Source organism: Leptopilina boulardi, unplaced genomic scaffold (assembly GCF_019393585.1).
Source record: "Leptopilina boulardi isolate dan_hultmark-lab unplaced genomic scaffold, ZJU_Lbou_2.1 LbouV2_300, whole genome shotgun sequence".
In the NCBI taxonomy this organism is placed as follows: domain Eukaryota; kingdom Metazoa; phylum Arthropoda; class Insecta; order Hymenoptera; family Figitidae; genus Leptopilina; species Leptopilina boulardi.
The window spans coordinates 1,458,472-1,474,107 of NW_026137864.1; the positions used below are offsets into that span (position 1 = coordinate 1,458,472).

The 15,636-nt window shown below is 31.6% G+C and overlaps 1 protein-coding gene across 5 annotated transcripts in view; it reads left to right on the forward strand.

The window, feature by feature from the left end:
• The window catches only part of LOC127282519 (neurogenic locus protein delta), a 247,978-nt gene that overhangs the window by 222,949 nt on the left and 9,393 nt on the right, over window positions 1-15,636 (forward strand). For all 5 annotated transcript variants that reach the window (XM_051306793.1, XM_051306797.1, XM_051306794.1 and 2 more), the window contains 2 exons: window positions 6,531-6,782; window positions 14,377-14,437. In XM_051306793.1, coding sequence (XP_051162750.1) covers window positions 6,531-6,782; window positions 14,377-14,437 — 313 coding nt within the window. The remainder of the gene's footprint in view (window positions 1-6,530; window positions 6,783-14,376; window positions 14,438-15,636) is intronic.

Below are 15,636 nucleotides of genomic sequence, written 5' to 3' on the forward strand. Positions count from 1 at the left end.
AATTTGCAATTTGAATTAGTGACACATTTTTTGTTTTTGAATTAGTAAAATTTAACTACTGATATGTAAAAAAAAAAAAAAAATTTACTATCGAATTGGTAAAATTTAAGCAAACAGTGAGTCATTCTTACTAATAGTTCAAAAATATGAGTTTTTCTAATAAATGTTTGAAAAAAAAAAAATGGATGAATGGTTAGATTTGAAGTTAAAAGCCCCCGCGCGCGTTATATACCAATTCGTGAAACCTTGGACGTCATCCAATTTGGACAATTTTAAATTGTCATTCAGTTTGTTTTGATTTCTTTGAAATTGTCAGAAAAAAAAGAATCTCGGCGTTGAATTGTTAATGCATTCCAAAAGAAATTTTTTCACTATTTTTAACTGCGCGTATTGTATATACAGACGGATCTTTCTTGGAAATTTAAAAGTATGCAAATTGAAGTCTAGACTGTGAAACTATTTTTGAGGCTAATTTTTCTTTTTTTTTTTTTTTTATAAATGAATCACATTTTTTTTTATTCAGTTTTATTGAGTACTCGTTTTATTGAGTTCTGAAGAAAAATAAACCGCAACGTCTCTCTGTGTGTGTCTATTAGAACTATATTCAATTCTAACCATTTATTCATCATGTACTCTCTCTCCCTTGTTTGCTCTATACATGTTGAATTTTCTGTCTCTCTCGAGTTTACCAAGCCATTAACTCCTCCTGTTCGATCAAAGAACCACCGTAATAATGTGTTTGTCTCTTCGTGACACATGTGCCATACCGGAAATATTCATAAATTTCACGTACATTTTTTTTTTAAATGTATATTCACGTCTTATTAATAATAATTATTATTTTAAAACTCGTTGAAGTTAAACATTCCATGAATTCCGGAAGAACTTTCTTTAATTTACTGAAGCTCATCGCCTCTACTTGTATATATATATATATATATATATATATATATATATATATATACGTGAATTAAAGAATGAATTTAGAAAATACACACATTATATAAACTGAATTTATAAATATTAAATATAAAAATTAAATTAAAAATATATTTAAGAAATAGAAATATAATCTGAATTATGTTGAAAAAAAATTTAACTGTATTGGAAAAAAATTAACTATGTTAGTAAGATTCTAATTTAAAGGCTAATTTAGAGAAGTTAAAAATTTTAAGAATTATAATGAACAATAGTAAATTTCGAAAGAAACTAAATAAATTAGACGCGACAAAAACATGCAGAGGGATTGAGAAAAAAAAGATGAATTAGAAATAATTGAATTGATCAATGACCGTGGCACACTGTCAAGGAGGCAATGAATTAATCAAACGATCTCCGGAAGGAGAAATACACCACTTTATATAGAAGAAGGTATAGAATATAGAAACGCTGTATGCATGGCGCGGCACGTAATTTCCGCTCGGGTGACTTGTAATTAACACAGAGCTGGTTAAAATCCAAAAGTAGAAGAAGAAGAAGAAGAAGAAGAAGAAGAAGAAGAATAAGAAAAAGAAGAAATTAAGAATAGTCTCTTATAGCTTCCATTTTTACATCGAAATGTAACGCTTCAGCGATTTGCGCGCATACATTAAATGTATATAAATTAACATCGAAAAAAAATATTCTATACTTGACACTTACTTTAAAATATTTTATATACTTAAATTCAGTATTAGTATACATATTGCGAGTTTAAGTATAAAATATTCAAAAATAGGTGCCAAATATTGTATTCTAAATTTTAGAGTTGTACCATACATTTATGATTGTCTTTCTGGCAATATCGCTAATTCGTTTTTTTTTACATTATTCATCTCTCTATCTCTCTTTTTTACATTTCTGATTTAATCTCTCTTTCTTTGGTTTTATATCTCACTTTTTTTCGTTTTTGTCTCTTTTTTGTTTTTTAAAGAGTGAGATACATATATATAGATCCTCAACCATTGTATCCATCATGTATAACGCACACGAGTAAGAGCGAAACGAACCCTTTATTGCCGCGTTGCTCGGATGCTGCTTCCTTTCTCAGGCCCATTCCCTTCTCTTTCTCTCTCATTTGCCATATCTCCCTGCTGCTCGTCTCCTTCGTTCTTTTTTTTTTCTCTCTTCTCCTTTTTTTTCTTCACTATTACTTTAGCACTGGCTTATATGGCTTACGACATGACCGATACACCTGCACGTCTACGTAGTCACAGTCTCCCCATGACAAACATAATTGATAACACGTGGAGTGGAATCACTTCTTTTTTTTTTTGCAAATAAAAAAAATTCTTCTTCATATCTCTGAGAAATTCTCTCATTGGGGATTTTCCATACTCATTAAGAAGATATTTTACATTCATTTATTTTCATATTCGCCTTTTCTTTCTCTTTGTTTGTTTCTTTCTCTTATTCTATCCTTCTCTCTCTTTATCTCTTAATATTCAATAGTCTAATTTCAAAAATTCATTAAGAATATGGATATTATTATTTATAATTAGAGAAATGGAATTTAAAATGTACAACTGTTTTTGAGTTGAAAAAACGATAAGGGACTATTTTAAAAAAAATACTTGAACGAACTGGCGCGGACGAGTCAAGTACATATATACACATATACATATATTCTAAGTATTTCGCAGTATCTATTATTATCTCGAGAAACAGATACACACGTTTGGAACGAAAGGATCGGAGCACACACGAGTATAGCACATGCCACAATTCATAGTTTTTTACTTTAGCAAAACCCCTTTCATGTATATATGCAATGACGCACGCGTCTGTTATCTTAGAATTGCTTCTTTTTTTTTTCTCTCCATATACCACAAAGTCATCGTATTATCGTCTCTCCCTAAGGGGGAAAAAAAAAGATTCCTTATTTTTCTTCTTCTTCTTGTAAATGAATAGTAAAAGTCTATTATCAAGCGACAAAATACTACTTCTAAGAAAATACTATGCAATTACAGGCGCGCAGATGGTGCACCTTCTTTATTATAATGAATAAGGACTTGATCTTAGGTGTTCATTTGCATGGACATTTTTTTTCTTATTTCTTTTTCTTCCTCGAATCTTGAGCCGGTTTCTCAGATCTTTTCCTTCGTCTCTTGGTATATTTTTATTTTATTCACGTGAGAGAGAGAGAGACTGACTAACTGTGTCCTGATGGTATTGTCGAAAAGAAGCACCTGCCTCTTGCTCATATAGGTATAAGCGTCTCATCAATAACAATAATTGGTCACTGACTATCTCTCTCACTAAAAAAATTTTCATTTTTATAATCGTGAATAATACCTATAAGTATTGGAATTTAGCAATTATAGTTTTACCATCATCTTTCTGCAGTATCACTCTAAAAAACACAAACATGACCTAAAATTTGTTGGAAACTTATCCTTTTAGCATAGTGCGTGACATATTCTAAATTTCCGAATGTTTTTTTTTTTTCAATTTCAAAAATTGTTTAGTCTAAAAAATAAAACTTAGAATTAAAAAAAAAGTTAGCGAATTTTGAAAATGAAATTCTACTCTTTATAACTATATACTAGACAGCTTTTGAAATTTTATAAATTAAAACAAGAACAAAGAGGATATTGTTGAATTTTTCAAAAGTTTTGAGAAAAAATTAATTTTCAAAAATTAGACTTGCTAATTGTGAACTTTTTCAAGAAAAATTGGTATAAACGTGTCTCTAATTAAGAGAGCAATTTTTTTTAATATTAGGCGAATGGAAAGATAATGAAGAATAAAAAAAAAAAAAATAAAAGAGGTCTCCCAGGGATGAAAAAGTAATTTCTTTTCGTGTTTCCAAATTTTCGTTCGGTATTATCATAAACACCGAACGATTAGGAAGAGAGCGCCGCGCAGGTCTCGATTCAACGCCCTATCGAAAAAGCGCGTCTCTCACGGGCTTAGCCCCGCGCGATGTTCTCTCTCTCTTCGCATCCATATCCTCGGCCCAATGGGTGTATGGACCATATCGAAGAAGAAAGAGCCAGGCTGAGAGAAAAGAAAAGAGATGAAGAACAAAAGGCGGAACCCGTTTTGCCGATGGCGTGCCCGTGGATACTTAAAGCACTGTGGCGTCTTCCCAGAAGGGAAGTAACGTTTCGCCTTGGGGCAAAACGGGAGTCAGGACCTTGCCTTATACCACCAATACTCTCTGCTGATGCTTCCTCGCCAGGCAATTGCCTCTCCTCATCGTTCCGAAATCCCAGCTCTCTTCGTAAACAACGATACAGATTACTATACACAGTTTCTCTCTCTCCATTTTTTTTCTCTTCTTCTTCTTCTTTTTTTTTTTTTTAACCTCTTCGTTCTACGCTTTTTAAAACCTGTGCATGGGATACACCTGAACCATTAATTTTATGGAGAAAAAAAAAGTGCAGAAAAAAAAATGGAGAGAGAAGTAAAAGATCTTAAAGCAGAAATCATTGCTAAGTTAAAAACTCTCTTCGCCCCATAAGATGAGAGAGAGAAAGAGAGAAAGAGCGAGCTATCGGAACCAAGCAAATTTCATATTTTGGCTACCTTTCCTCATCAACTTTTCCCCTTCTCCTGTTTGTTTACCAGCTGAGCTCCAGAAATTCACACGCACTTGTTCAGACGAAAAAAAAGAAAAAGAAACGAAGTAGTCTCGGAGAAAAATGGAGATCAATCAAAATAATGGGATATTAAAATATATTTATATATAAGATTTAAAAGGAACGAAATGAAAATTGGATAAATTCACACGAATTTATACAAGAAAGGCGAATTTCAATTACGTTTGCATGACATATAAGTGCAATATGTGCCGATTTTAGGTATAAAAATGACAATTTAGTACCTAAAGTCGATTAAATTTTGTTTTATAGTGTGTCATGTAAAAACACGTTTTTATTTTTCTAACCTAAAAATACATTACTATTTACACTTTTGGCCGTATATGCCTACACTTTTCTGTCCTTGTCTTACTTACTTACTATAAAAACACGTGTGTTAGAAAAGGACAGAAAAGTGTACACTATATAAAGCACTACGGTTTTTAGGTTAGGTTTTAAAAACCCTCTGCTTAAAATTTTTTCGAAAAAAAAAAGAAACTACAGAAAGTATTAAGAATATCAAAAATTGGAATTAAAGAACCAAACCAATATAGGAAAAATATTAAGAACACAAGAGAAATTGAGAAAGTGAAAAACAATAGAAATACCAGATATACATATGTGTGTGTGAAATAAGGGAAAAGGTTAAAGGAGAGGATGGTTAAATATATTCTTCATTATATATGAATAGGGAAAGTATATAAATGATAACTATTTCTCTCTCTTTCTATCTGACGGAAAATGTTGTAATATGGCAACACTGTTTCGCTATATATATATATATATATATATATATATATACATGCGAATATAGAGGTTTTTAGAAGGTGGTTTATATGAGGTAAGAAATAAAACGTCAAAGAGGAAGAGGTGGAGATACAGAAGAAGAAAAAGAAGGAGGAGGATGAACGCCTCTTTCCCAGAGAGTATATGCGCTCTTATTGTGCCGGATGCATGCCGTCGACGGTCTGGCAATAGTATGAACGAACATCCGGTCTACCCCCGAGGGCGCTGCGATCCACCTCGAACAGGAGCAAAACACTTCCGAAATCTCAGATTTCTCTTAAATCATTCTCGAACAATAACATCTTCCGCTAAAAGGAAAATTTTTTTTCATCTATATACAAAATTTTACAAAAAAAAAAACCCGACTAAGCAACAACTTCACGGAGAAAAAAGATTTCTTTTATAAAGTAACTTTTACTACTTTCAGAGTAAAACTGGACCAACTCGAAGTTTCTGCGCATCTCTGGCAATTTTTACTCCAAAAATAGTAAAATTTATTCTAGAAATAGTAAAACTTACTACGGAAACAGTAAAATTTACTACAGAAATAATAAATTTTACTATTTTTGGAGTAAAAATTGCCAGAGATGCGCAGAAACTTCGAGTTGGTCCAGTTTTACTCTGAAAGTAGTAAAAATTACTTTTTCTTTTTCTCCGTGTTTCTATATATCATTTACTCTCTTTTATATTATTATTATTTAAGTCCCTCGTCACTATGCCTTAGTTACCGTCATTTTGGTTGAAAATTACAAAAAAAAAAAATATTTTCAAAAACAGTTTTTAATTTTACATAATTATTATTTTACATAAATAATAAATTATAATAATATTGCTTTAAATTCTCAAATTATTAAGTATACTCTCTAAATCTGAATTTGTAAAAATGTTTACTAATTTGAATTAGTACTTTTTGCTTCTGAATTAGTAAAATTTTACTAATTATTAGTAACTTTAACTAACAATTAGTAAAATTTTACTAATTCAGAAGCAAAAAGTGAGTCACTAAATTCAAATTAGTAAACATTTTTACTAATTCAGATTTAGAGAGTAGTATGACTACTGAAGAAAAGGTGACGGTAACTATGGCATTTACGGTATTATTAAATCATGTATCATTTTATTATAAGAAATTTGATGTGGATATTAATAATGAATTTATGCTTTATTTTTTTTTTTTTGCAGAGAAAGTCCTGTTGGCAAGATTAGCAACCCAGATGTGGTTGGGTATTGGACCAAAATGGATAGAGGTTGAGGAGCAAAATGCTCATTCGCTGATGGCCTACGGGTTCAGGGTGATATGCGCGCCAAACTACTATGGGCAAAAGTGTGAGAATTTCTGCAGGCCTCGGGACGATAGATTCGGGCATAACAGCTGCAGTCCGACCGGTGAACGTATTTGCCTCTCGGGATGGACCGGTGACTACTGCAACAAACGTAAGTTATATACCCTCCTATTACGACCTTTTACTTGGAAACTTACTACTACTACTACTAAACGAACGGCAATAATAATAATAATAACAACAACAACAACGATGAGAGGGAGATCCTCCTACAATCTCGCAGAGGTCGAAGCCATAGGTTCACTCTTCTCTTGCTTAACAAACCAACATTGCCTCAGGAGATGTGTATATGTATATATAGTGTGTTAACTATAACATTTGCATTCTTCCTTCACTTGCCAGGCCAATCACTTTCAAATATGTATATATATATATACTTTGCGCCTCCTCTCTTGAATAGTTATTCTCTCTTTGATTTTAGTATACATAGGAAAATTTTATTGGACTTCCTTTCTAATTTTTCCGGTTTTGAGATATAAAACAAACAATTTCTACTAATCTGGTTGAAAATAGGTCAATTTTAAATTCACTTTTAGGTTATGTAACTGAAATTTCTGATAACTTTTCGGTTTTTAAATATAGCAAACCAAAATAGTAATATTTCTACTAATCTTTTAGTTGAAAATAGTAGAAGAGAATATTGTAACTTTTACTATATACTTTAAAAGTAAAATCTAAAATGTCGTCAGTTTCTGCGCATTTCTGGCAATTTTTACTTTCCAGAAATAGTAAAATTTCCCCCTGGAATAGTAAAAATTATTCCGGAAATATAGTAAAATTCTACTATTTTTGGAGAGTAAAAATTGCCAGAAATGCGCAGAAACTGTGGACAGTTTTACATTTAAAGTATATAAAGTAAAAGTTACTTTATTCATTTTTTCATAATTGTTTCTGTTAAATTTTTTCAAAACTAATATATATGAAAACCTTTCTATTCCATACTTTTCCTCGTAAATAATGAAAATTTTGTAATAATTTTCTTTTTTTTTTTTTTTGAACATAAATGTAATTGTCGAGAATGAATAATATAATTTTCTATATAGCCAAGAAGTCCCGAGTATATATCAGTTTTGAAAAAGAAAAATAAATAATACCACTTGAGCTTTCTTTCTACTCTTCTCTCTCTCTCTCTCTCTGTTTCTCGCTAAAGCCGCCTGGCGTCTAGACAAGAAGCAATCCCTTTTCGTAATATTAGACTCGTATGATGGGATGATAAACTACCAGTAGGATAATTGCAGAGGCTCAATTATCCCAAGTGGAAATGATACAAGCGAAGTATAGAGAGCTATTGGGTAGACCTCTCTATCCTTTTTGTGGATCTTATAAATGCCATAACTCACTTGTAACATGGTTTGCCTCCTTTTTTTTAAAAAAAAAGAGAAAAGTGCATATAATAGTCCTTTTCCAGCTTCTCTGATTTCAATCTCCGCATGTTTTTAACCTTTGTTTTCTTTTAGGGTTTTCTATTTCAAAAAAAAAAATTCGCTAATTCTGTATAAGGTTATTGAACCTTATAGTACTTTTTTCCCTTTAAATCTAAATTAGTAATTGCATTTTTGCTTTAGCAGTTTGTAAAATAACTGTTTTTTGGAAAAAAAAAACAGAAATTTTCACTGTTCCTATATAGGCTATTGACCTCCCCGGAATTAAATTATGTAAAATTTTTCCAAGGTATAATTGTATTTTAAATAACCGAAAATTATCAAAAATCGTATGGAATTCTTTTTTATCATTGCAATTATTATCGCAAATTTTGGTAATTAGGAAATTTTTGCATATATATATATTAGGATTTCGAAATTTGGTTTACTTAGAATTAGGAAAAATAGAAATGATAAAAAATTATATCGCCGATATAAAAGTAAGAAAAAGAGATTGTGTCCGCGAAATGTTATAGACATCCTGAAAATGGGACGACGATAACACGACTCCTGCAGCAGCAGCAGCAGCTACGGCAACTATCGAAAGTTGGTTGCTAGGGGGACGAAGTAAAATCCTGTCGGTACCTGAGCCTGATGTCTGAGAACAGTTTCCCACGCTTCATGCGCGCGCGCGCGCTCACTCACTCACACACTCTGACTCAGTTCATCTTTTCTTTCTCTCTTTGCTGCAGCAGCAGCGGCAGCAGCGGGTGTATTAGCTTCCTCGTCTTTTACTTAGCGAACCTGCGGATCCGACTGGATCGGCGAGAGTCGACTTGCGAGCATATAGCGAATATAAACTTACTTTTTTTTTGGTTTTCTTTTCTTCTTTGTTTTCATATCTCGTCAGCTTTATATACATATATATATATATATATGAAAAATTGGCTTTGGAAAATTAGTGAAAAATTATTGTTGGTTAAATTTTTTTTGCTTGCCTCTCTAAATCTGAATTAGTTAATTAGTTATTACTTATTTTTTTACTAAAATATTAAGTAGTAGAAATTTTAGTGATTTTAACATAACCTAAAAGTGAATTTCATTAATAATTAAGTATTTTTAACTAAAACATTAGTTACCAGAAATTAAAGGTTATTTTAACATAACCTACAAGTGAATTTAGATAATAATTTCTACAATAATAATTAATTATATAAAATTACTAATTTTTAACTAGTAATTAGTTAATTTTAACTATAAAATTAGGTACCAATAATTTTAGTTATTTTAAAATAATCTAAAAGTGAATTTACTCTCTAAATCTTAATTAGTCACAAATAATTAGTTATTTTTTACTAAAATATTAGTTATACCAGAAATTATAGTTATTTCAACATAACCTAAAAGTAAATTTAAATAATAATTACTACAATAATAATAATTATTATTATTAATTATATAAAATTACTTATTTTGAACTAATAATTAGTTATTTTTAACTAAAGAATTAGTTTTACTTATTTTAACATAACCTAAAAGTAAATTTAACTAATACTTACTTATTTTAATCGATAGATTAGTTAACAGAAATTTTAGTTGTTTTGACATAACCTAAAAATAAATTTAACTAATAATTACTTATTTTTAACTAAAAGGTTATTATTATTATAATTGTTATTTATTATTATTTACTAGATTATTTTCTAATAAGAAAATAAAGTATTCAAATCAGTAGCTGACTTTTTACTGTATAAAATCAATTATTTTCAACTAATTATAAAATTTAGAGAGTATAACAGTAAATTACATTTTGTCTTCATCATTTTTTCTTTGATTTCCATATAAATTTAATTCTCTTCAGCTGAAGAGAAAAATCGTAAATGGATTTGCATTTAAAAATCATTATCAGATATAAAGTAGAGTGTAGATAAAATTGCCACACACATAGATAGATCGCGTGGAAAAAAAGATCGATACAAAGAATTGGAAGTGATATAATTTATATTATATTTATCAATCGATTTTGTTGGTAATTGATGAAGCGAATTTTTATTTGATCTTTTTTCTGACTTTTTCTCACAGTTCTATATATATGTATATATAGGAATCATTAAGTCATCAGTATTCTATATACTGATTAGCATTTTTTTGTCATTATACATATATATATATAAACCAATAACATGATCTTGGGGATTATAAATCTAAGTGCAATGTGGCCTTTGCGAAATTATTATATATCTCTCTTGTGTGTCCTTGATTCAATAATAAAATTGCAATCGTCTCTCTCCTTTTTCTTCGCCTTTCAATTCTCGTTTTAACTTTTCTTCTTCTTTATATAAAAGCAGTTTTCCGAGTTTTATATATATATATATGAACAACTGAGTCACATGCAAATTGAGTTCCAGGAGAGTCATCAGGTCGTTGCACTTTTAGTTCACACACGACGACGAAGACGACGATGATGTCGCGAAAGGACAAGAGAGTGACAAGAGTTCGCGAATGGATTACTAATAGACTATTATAATTCATTTCAATGATGTTCTTGGAATTTTTGGATGCTTCCTGAACGAAAAAGATGGGGGGGGGGAAACATTTTTCGCACTTCTAATTGGATTTTTTTTTTTTTTTGGTCATCACCTTCACTCTTCACACGTTTATTAACGTGAGGATTTTTTTTTTATTTTTTCTCTCTCATTATACTCTCTTGTTCGTCGAGATTTTCAAGACTAAACTCATCGTCTTTCGTGCATTCACAGCATTTCTTTCGGTAATAGGACAGCGGACGAATCAGATAGCATTTAAAAGCGCGCAGTGCAAACATACTCTTAACGTTTCGCATGAATCGTGTTGCTAGTTACACACACGCAATAAAAAGAATTTGACAGTCATGCTCTTTTTCTTCTTTTTCTTTTTCGGTTGGTTGAGAGAATTTTACTTGCTGAGGAATGTATTTAAATAGAGAATAAGATTTTAAATTTTCTTTTTCGCGATATTTTTGTTGTTTTTTTTTTTTTAATTAGAAAATTTAGAAATGTTCTTTTTTCGCCGTTTTTTTCTATTTAAATACAAAAGCGATTGATGTGACGGTTTTTTATTTCTTTCTAGAAAGAAAATTGAGCATTAAAATTTAATCGAGCCAAAAAGGGGTTAAAAAAAAAACGGATCGAGAGCCGGTGAAGTAAGGTTTTTGGTGGCGCATATTCGGGGGTGCTACCTCTTCGTTTTTTATATGTATACTCTATATATATGTATAGGGGTTGGGCGCTAAATGAAGCAGCTGCAACACGACTACGACGACGACAAGCGAGTGGCCACGACAGCTGCTGTCGGGTGCTTTAACCAACAGCTGCACTGGACTAGCGCATTCGGCTCAGTCCACTTCCATGCGTATATAAGTTTCCCTTCTTGTACACAAAAATTTCTTTTCAATTTTTCGAAAGGCATACATAAATTTTTCTTCTTATACCTGCTCGAAAAACTTTTCTTCCATCTTCTTCGAAATCTTGGCCAGCATCCACTTGGAATCTTTTCTTCCTAAAATGAAGAATACCATACGGCAAGCAGGTATATATAGATCCCCCATATCCCCAAAGGAGAATCAAAGCCTTATTTATATGCGGAGGGTCAGAAACGTCAGTTGGAAAATCGATTTGTTAAATATTTAAAGGGACTGAATTTGGCTTTTAATTATCGCTGAAAAAATAAAATAAATGTTGGCCTTTTTTTAAAAAAAAAAAAAAAGAACGATGAGAGAAGTTTTATAGTTGGAGCGACGCCTTTGAGAGAGAAATAAAAATGGTAGGACACACGATTTCACGGTTGTAGAGGTTTCTTTTGTTGAAAGAAGAGAGCGAGGACCATAAGATTGTTGGAATCTCTACGATTCGTTCGTTTTCTTTCGGCGTCGATCCAAAGCGACGAAGACGACGTTGGACTATAAATACCTATACCTACTCCACTGAGTACTTTTGCCCTCTCTCTCTCTCTCTCTTAGTGTGTGCTACTCGACAAGAAACTCGAATGCACCGGCCGGTGTGTGTTGCCTCGATGCCAAGGTCACGCGGTCCACCCGCTTCACCCCAACTCTTCTCCTCGCATCTCTCTTTCTCTCTACCTGATTCGTCAGCCACCTTCAACCCCATTCAGAACCTGCTACCATCATCCTGTCGATCATTTTTTTTTTTTATTCTTTTCAATTCTTTTTTTTTTCTCGATATAGTGATGTAATTGTGAGAAATTTATTTCTTTTCAATAGAAAAATAGAATAGAAGAATTGGCGAATAGTCTTAGGTTGAAGGCGTAATTCTCATATAATATAATGACTTTGTGTCGATTTCTCCGAGGGATGGGTATATAATTCTAGAATATCTAATCGATGCTCTCCGCGTTATAGAGGAGAATTTATTTATTTGCAAGCAAAAGGCCTCTCGACGATGACTTTCTCCTTTGGTTCATTAGAGGGAGAGAGATACTCTCTTGAAAAAAGAATATCCTTCAAGAAAGCGAGTTCCGTATATATATATATATATATATTCTGAGAGAGGTTCATGACGGTGTTCGCATCGACTTGTGGAATCCTCTATACATGTATCGCACGAGGTTGTCCGTTTTCACAGCGATGCCATGAAGCACGATCTTTGGTGTATATATGTGTACCGATCTTGTGTGCATCTTCTATATGTGTACTCACAGCTTCTTCCTTCATTATGAATCGAAACCGAAGACGATTTCTACCATATTCCTACATATATATATATATATATACAATTGTCTTCAATCTCTACCGCGGAAAATGTCTTTGCCTACACACGATTTAGAAATTGGAGAATCTTCATTATTTTTACCCTAGACGATATATTATTTCAATTTTCGCGATTGTTGTTATTCGGAATAAGAAACTATTTTGAGATTTAGAAATTGAAATACAAATGTCATGTACTTTTGGACTAACTAGTCAGTTAAATAATGCACTATATGTTTAGTAAAATGTATAAGGGACACGTTTATCGAAAGAAAAAAAAATTCAGAAATCTGATTGGTTATCCACAATCTTTAGTGGACAATCAATCAAATTTGTCCATTTTGTTTCTGTTGATAAATTATTTTTGTGTGCCATTTGAATAAAAATATAACTATAATTATTAATTAATTTCACTTTTATATATATATAGGTTATGTGAAAATATATCAAATTTCTGGTAATTTAATTTCTTTATACATATCTATATAATTAATTGAAGGTTTTATTTTGTGGTCGTTGAAAAAAATTGCGAGACTTGGACAATTAAGTTTTTGAACTCGAAAAAATTTCTATATAATTGATTGAGACTTGGACATTAAAAAACAAAAAACCAAAATTCTTGGATTCTAATCTTTTTAATTAGTCATAAAAAAGTCGCAAGATATATTCAAATGATTAGTTTTCATTGTCGGTGCGTCGTATATATATATATAAGAACTCGAGAAACATATAAAAGATGTCCCACAATGACTATTAATTTAATCATGTTGAAGATGCGGCTAACAATTTATTTTTGCTCTTTTTTTCTAACCCCTCTTTTTTATGTCTTCCCTTTCTTTTTTCGCATTTTCTTCTTTTTTTTTGAATATTATATTTTATTATCTTCTTTTTTTAACATAATTTTTTTTTTGCATTTTTCTTTATTTTGCCCCCTTTTTTTTATTGATTTTCCTCACATAATTCCGGAACCAAGGAAAAAGTCATATAGGCTATGAGAATTGTATTGGGAAGTCTTTATATATATATATCTATATACATACAATATAAATGTAACTGCGAGTGGCTGCGAGCCAAACGAGCCTTTGGATATTTGCGGACTGGACAAGCGCGCGGCTCTAAACGTGACACAATTTCATTACCGCTGCTGCAGTAGTATTGCAATCTTTAAAAAAAAATATTTTTCTTCACCGACATACCACGCGGAGATATTTTTTTTTTTTAACACAAGCACGTCTCATTAATATTTCTTTGATTATGTTATTACACAAGGATCCCATAAATTCCAAAATTATTTTCTCCATAGAAAAATAAAATTTGTAACATTTTTTTTTTTCACCTTTCTCCGCAAGGGAGTTTAATTAAATGAAGTTTTAATTAAAAGTAATTTTTCGGAAAAAAAAAAATTGTACAAAAAAAAAAAGGCCAAGATATTTTTAAAGAGTTGATCTGAGGAATTAATGAGGCGTGCTGTGCTTTACTGTATAGTGCATTGTATCGCTCTCTTACCAGTCGTGAGGGACGCGATCGACCTCTTGTGGAGAGTTGCCTTAACCTTTGAATTTTTTTCTTGTTCGTTTCAGCCAGCTGCCTGCCCGGATGCGACGAGCAACACGGACACTGCAATCGACCCAACGAATGCATGTGAGTATATACCTCCTGTACCGGTATTACATTCTGCAATGTGGCTACTCCCACCACTATATATATATATATATACCTTTTTCTTCTTCTTTTTTTCCTCTTCGTCGTCGTCTTCTTCTTCTTCTTCTTTGCAAAAGCTTGTCGAGAAAAGCAGGACGAAGAAGAATTCGAAGCGTTCGAATCGTTTCCGTCGCTACTCTCGCGCGGTGGCGATCCCCGATCCTTCCTTCTTCTTTCTTTCTTCTTCTTCTTCGCCTCTCTTTGATTTACCTCACATCGCCGGGTTAACGCGAACATTCTCCCCGGGTTCTAAATCGTGACGCGAACTCCAACCTGCAACTCACTCCCTTCCCCCCCCCTCCCCTCCCTCCTCCGTTCCTCTCTGGTCCCCCTTTTTCTCCATTCACATTTTTATTCAAAAGAGTGTGGAATTTAATTAGAAAACCTGGAATCCTAACTCTTGATTCTCATTTCGAATTTAAAAAAAAAATCGTAAAAATTCTCTTTAAATGGACAATTTTTTTTTCTGTTTTTTAAAAAATAGAATTATGGTTAATTTAAAAGTAAATGGAAAAACAAATAAAGTAACTTTTACTATACTTCTATACTTTAAAAGTATAATCTGAACTGTCCGCTCATTTCTAGTCATTTTTATTCTCCAGAAACAGTAAAATTTACTATTTCAGGAGTAAATTTTACTTTTTCTTTTTTTTTTGAATAAAAATGGCCAGAAACTGCGGATAGTTCAGATTCTACTTTTAAAGTATATATATATATAGTAAAAGTTAATTTATTCGTTTTTCCATTTTTCTACGTATACCAAAAGTTATATCAAATTAATACCAATACACAGAAAAAAATTGTAATTGCGCTTACAGATGCTAACTGATGTCTGTTATTAAATCTATCAAAATTAGTAACCACAGCTAAATTTTTTGCTATTACAACGAAAAAGTTTGCTGTAATAAAAAATATCAGCAAATTTTTTTGACCCCACAGCAAATTTTTTCGCTGTCTCTATATATTAGCTATAAATTTGCTGTGGCAGCGAACTATTAGCTGTCACATCAAATTTATAGCTTATATATAGAGACAAAAAAAAAAAAAATTTGCCGTGGGGTCAAAAAAGTTTGCGGTGATAGTAAATTTTTTAAAAATTAACACTGACATTGTTTATTACAGCAAACTTTTTCGTTGTC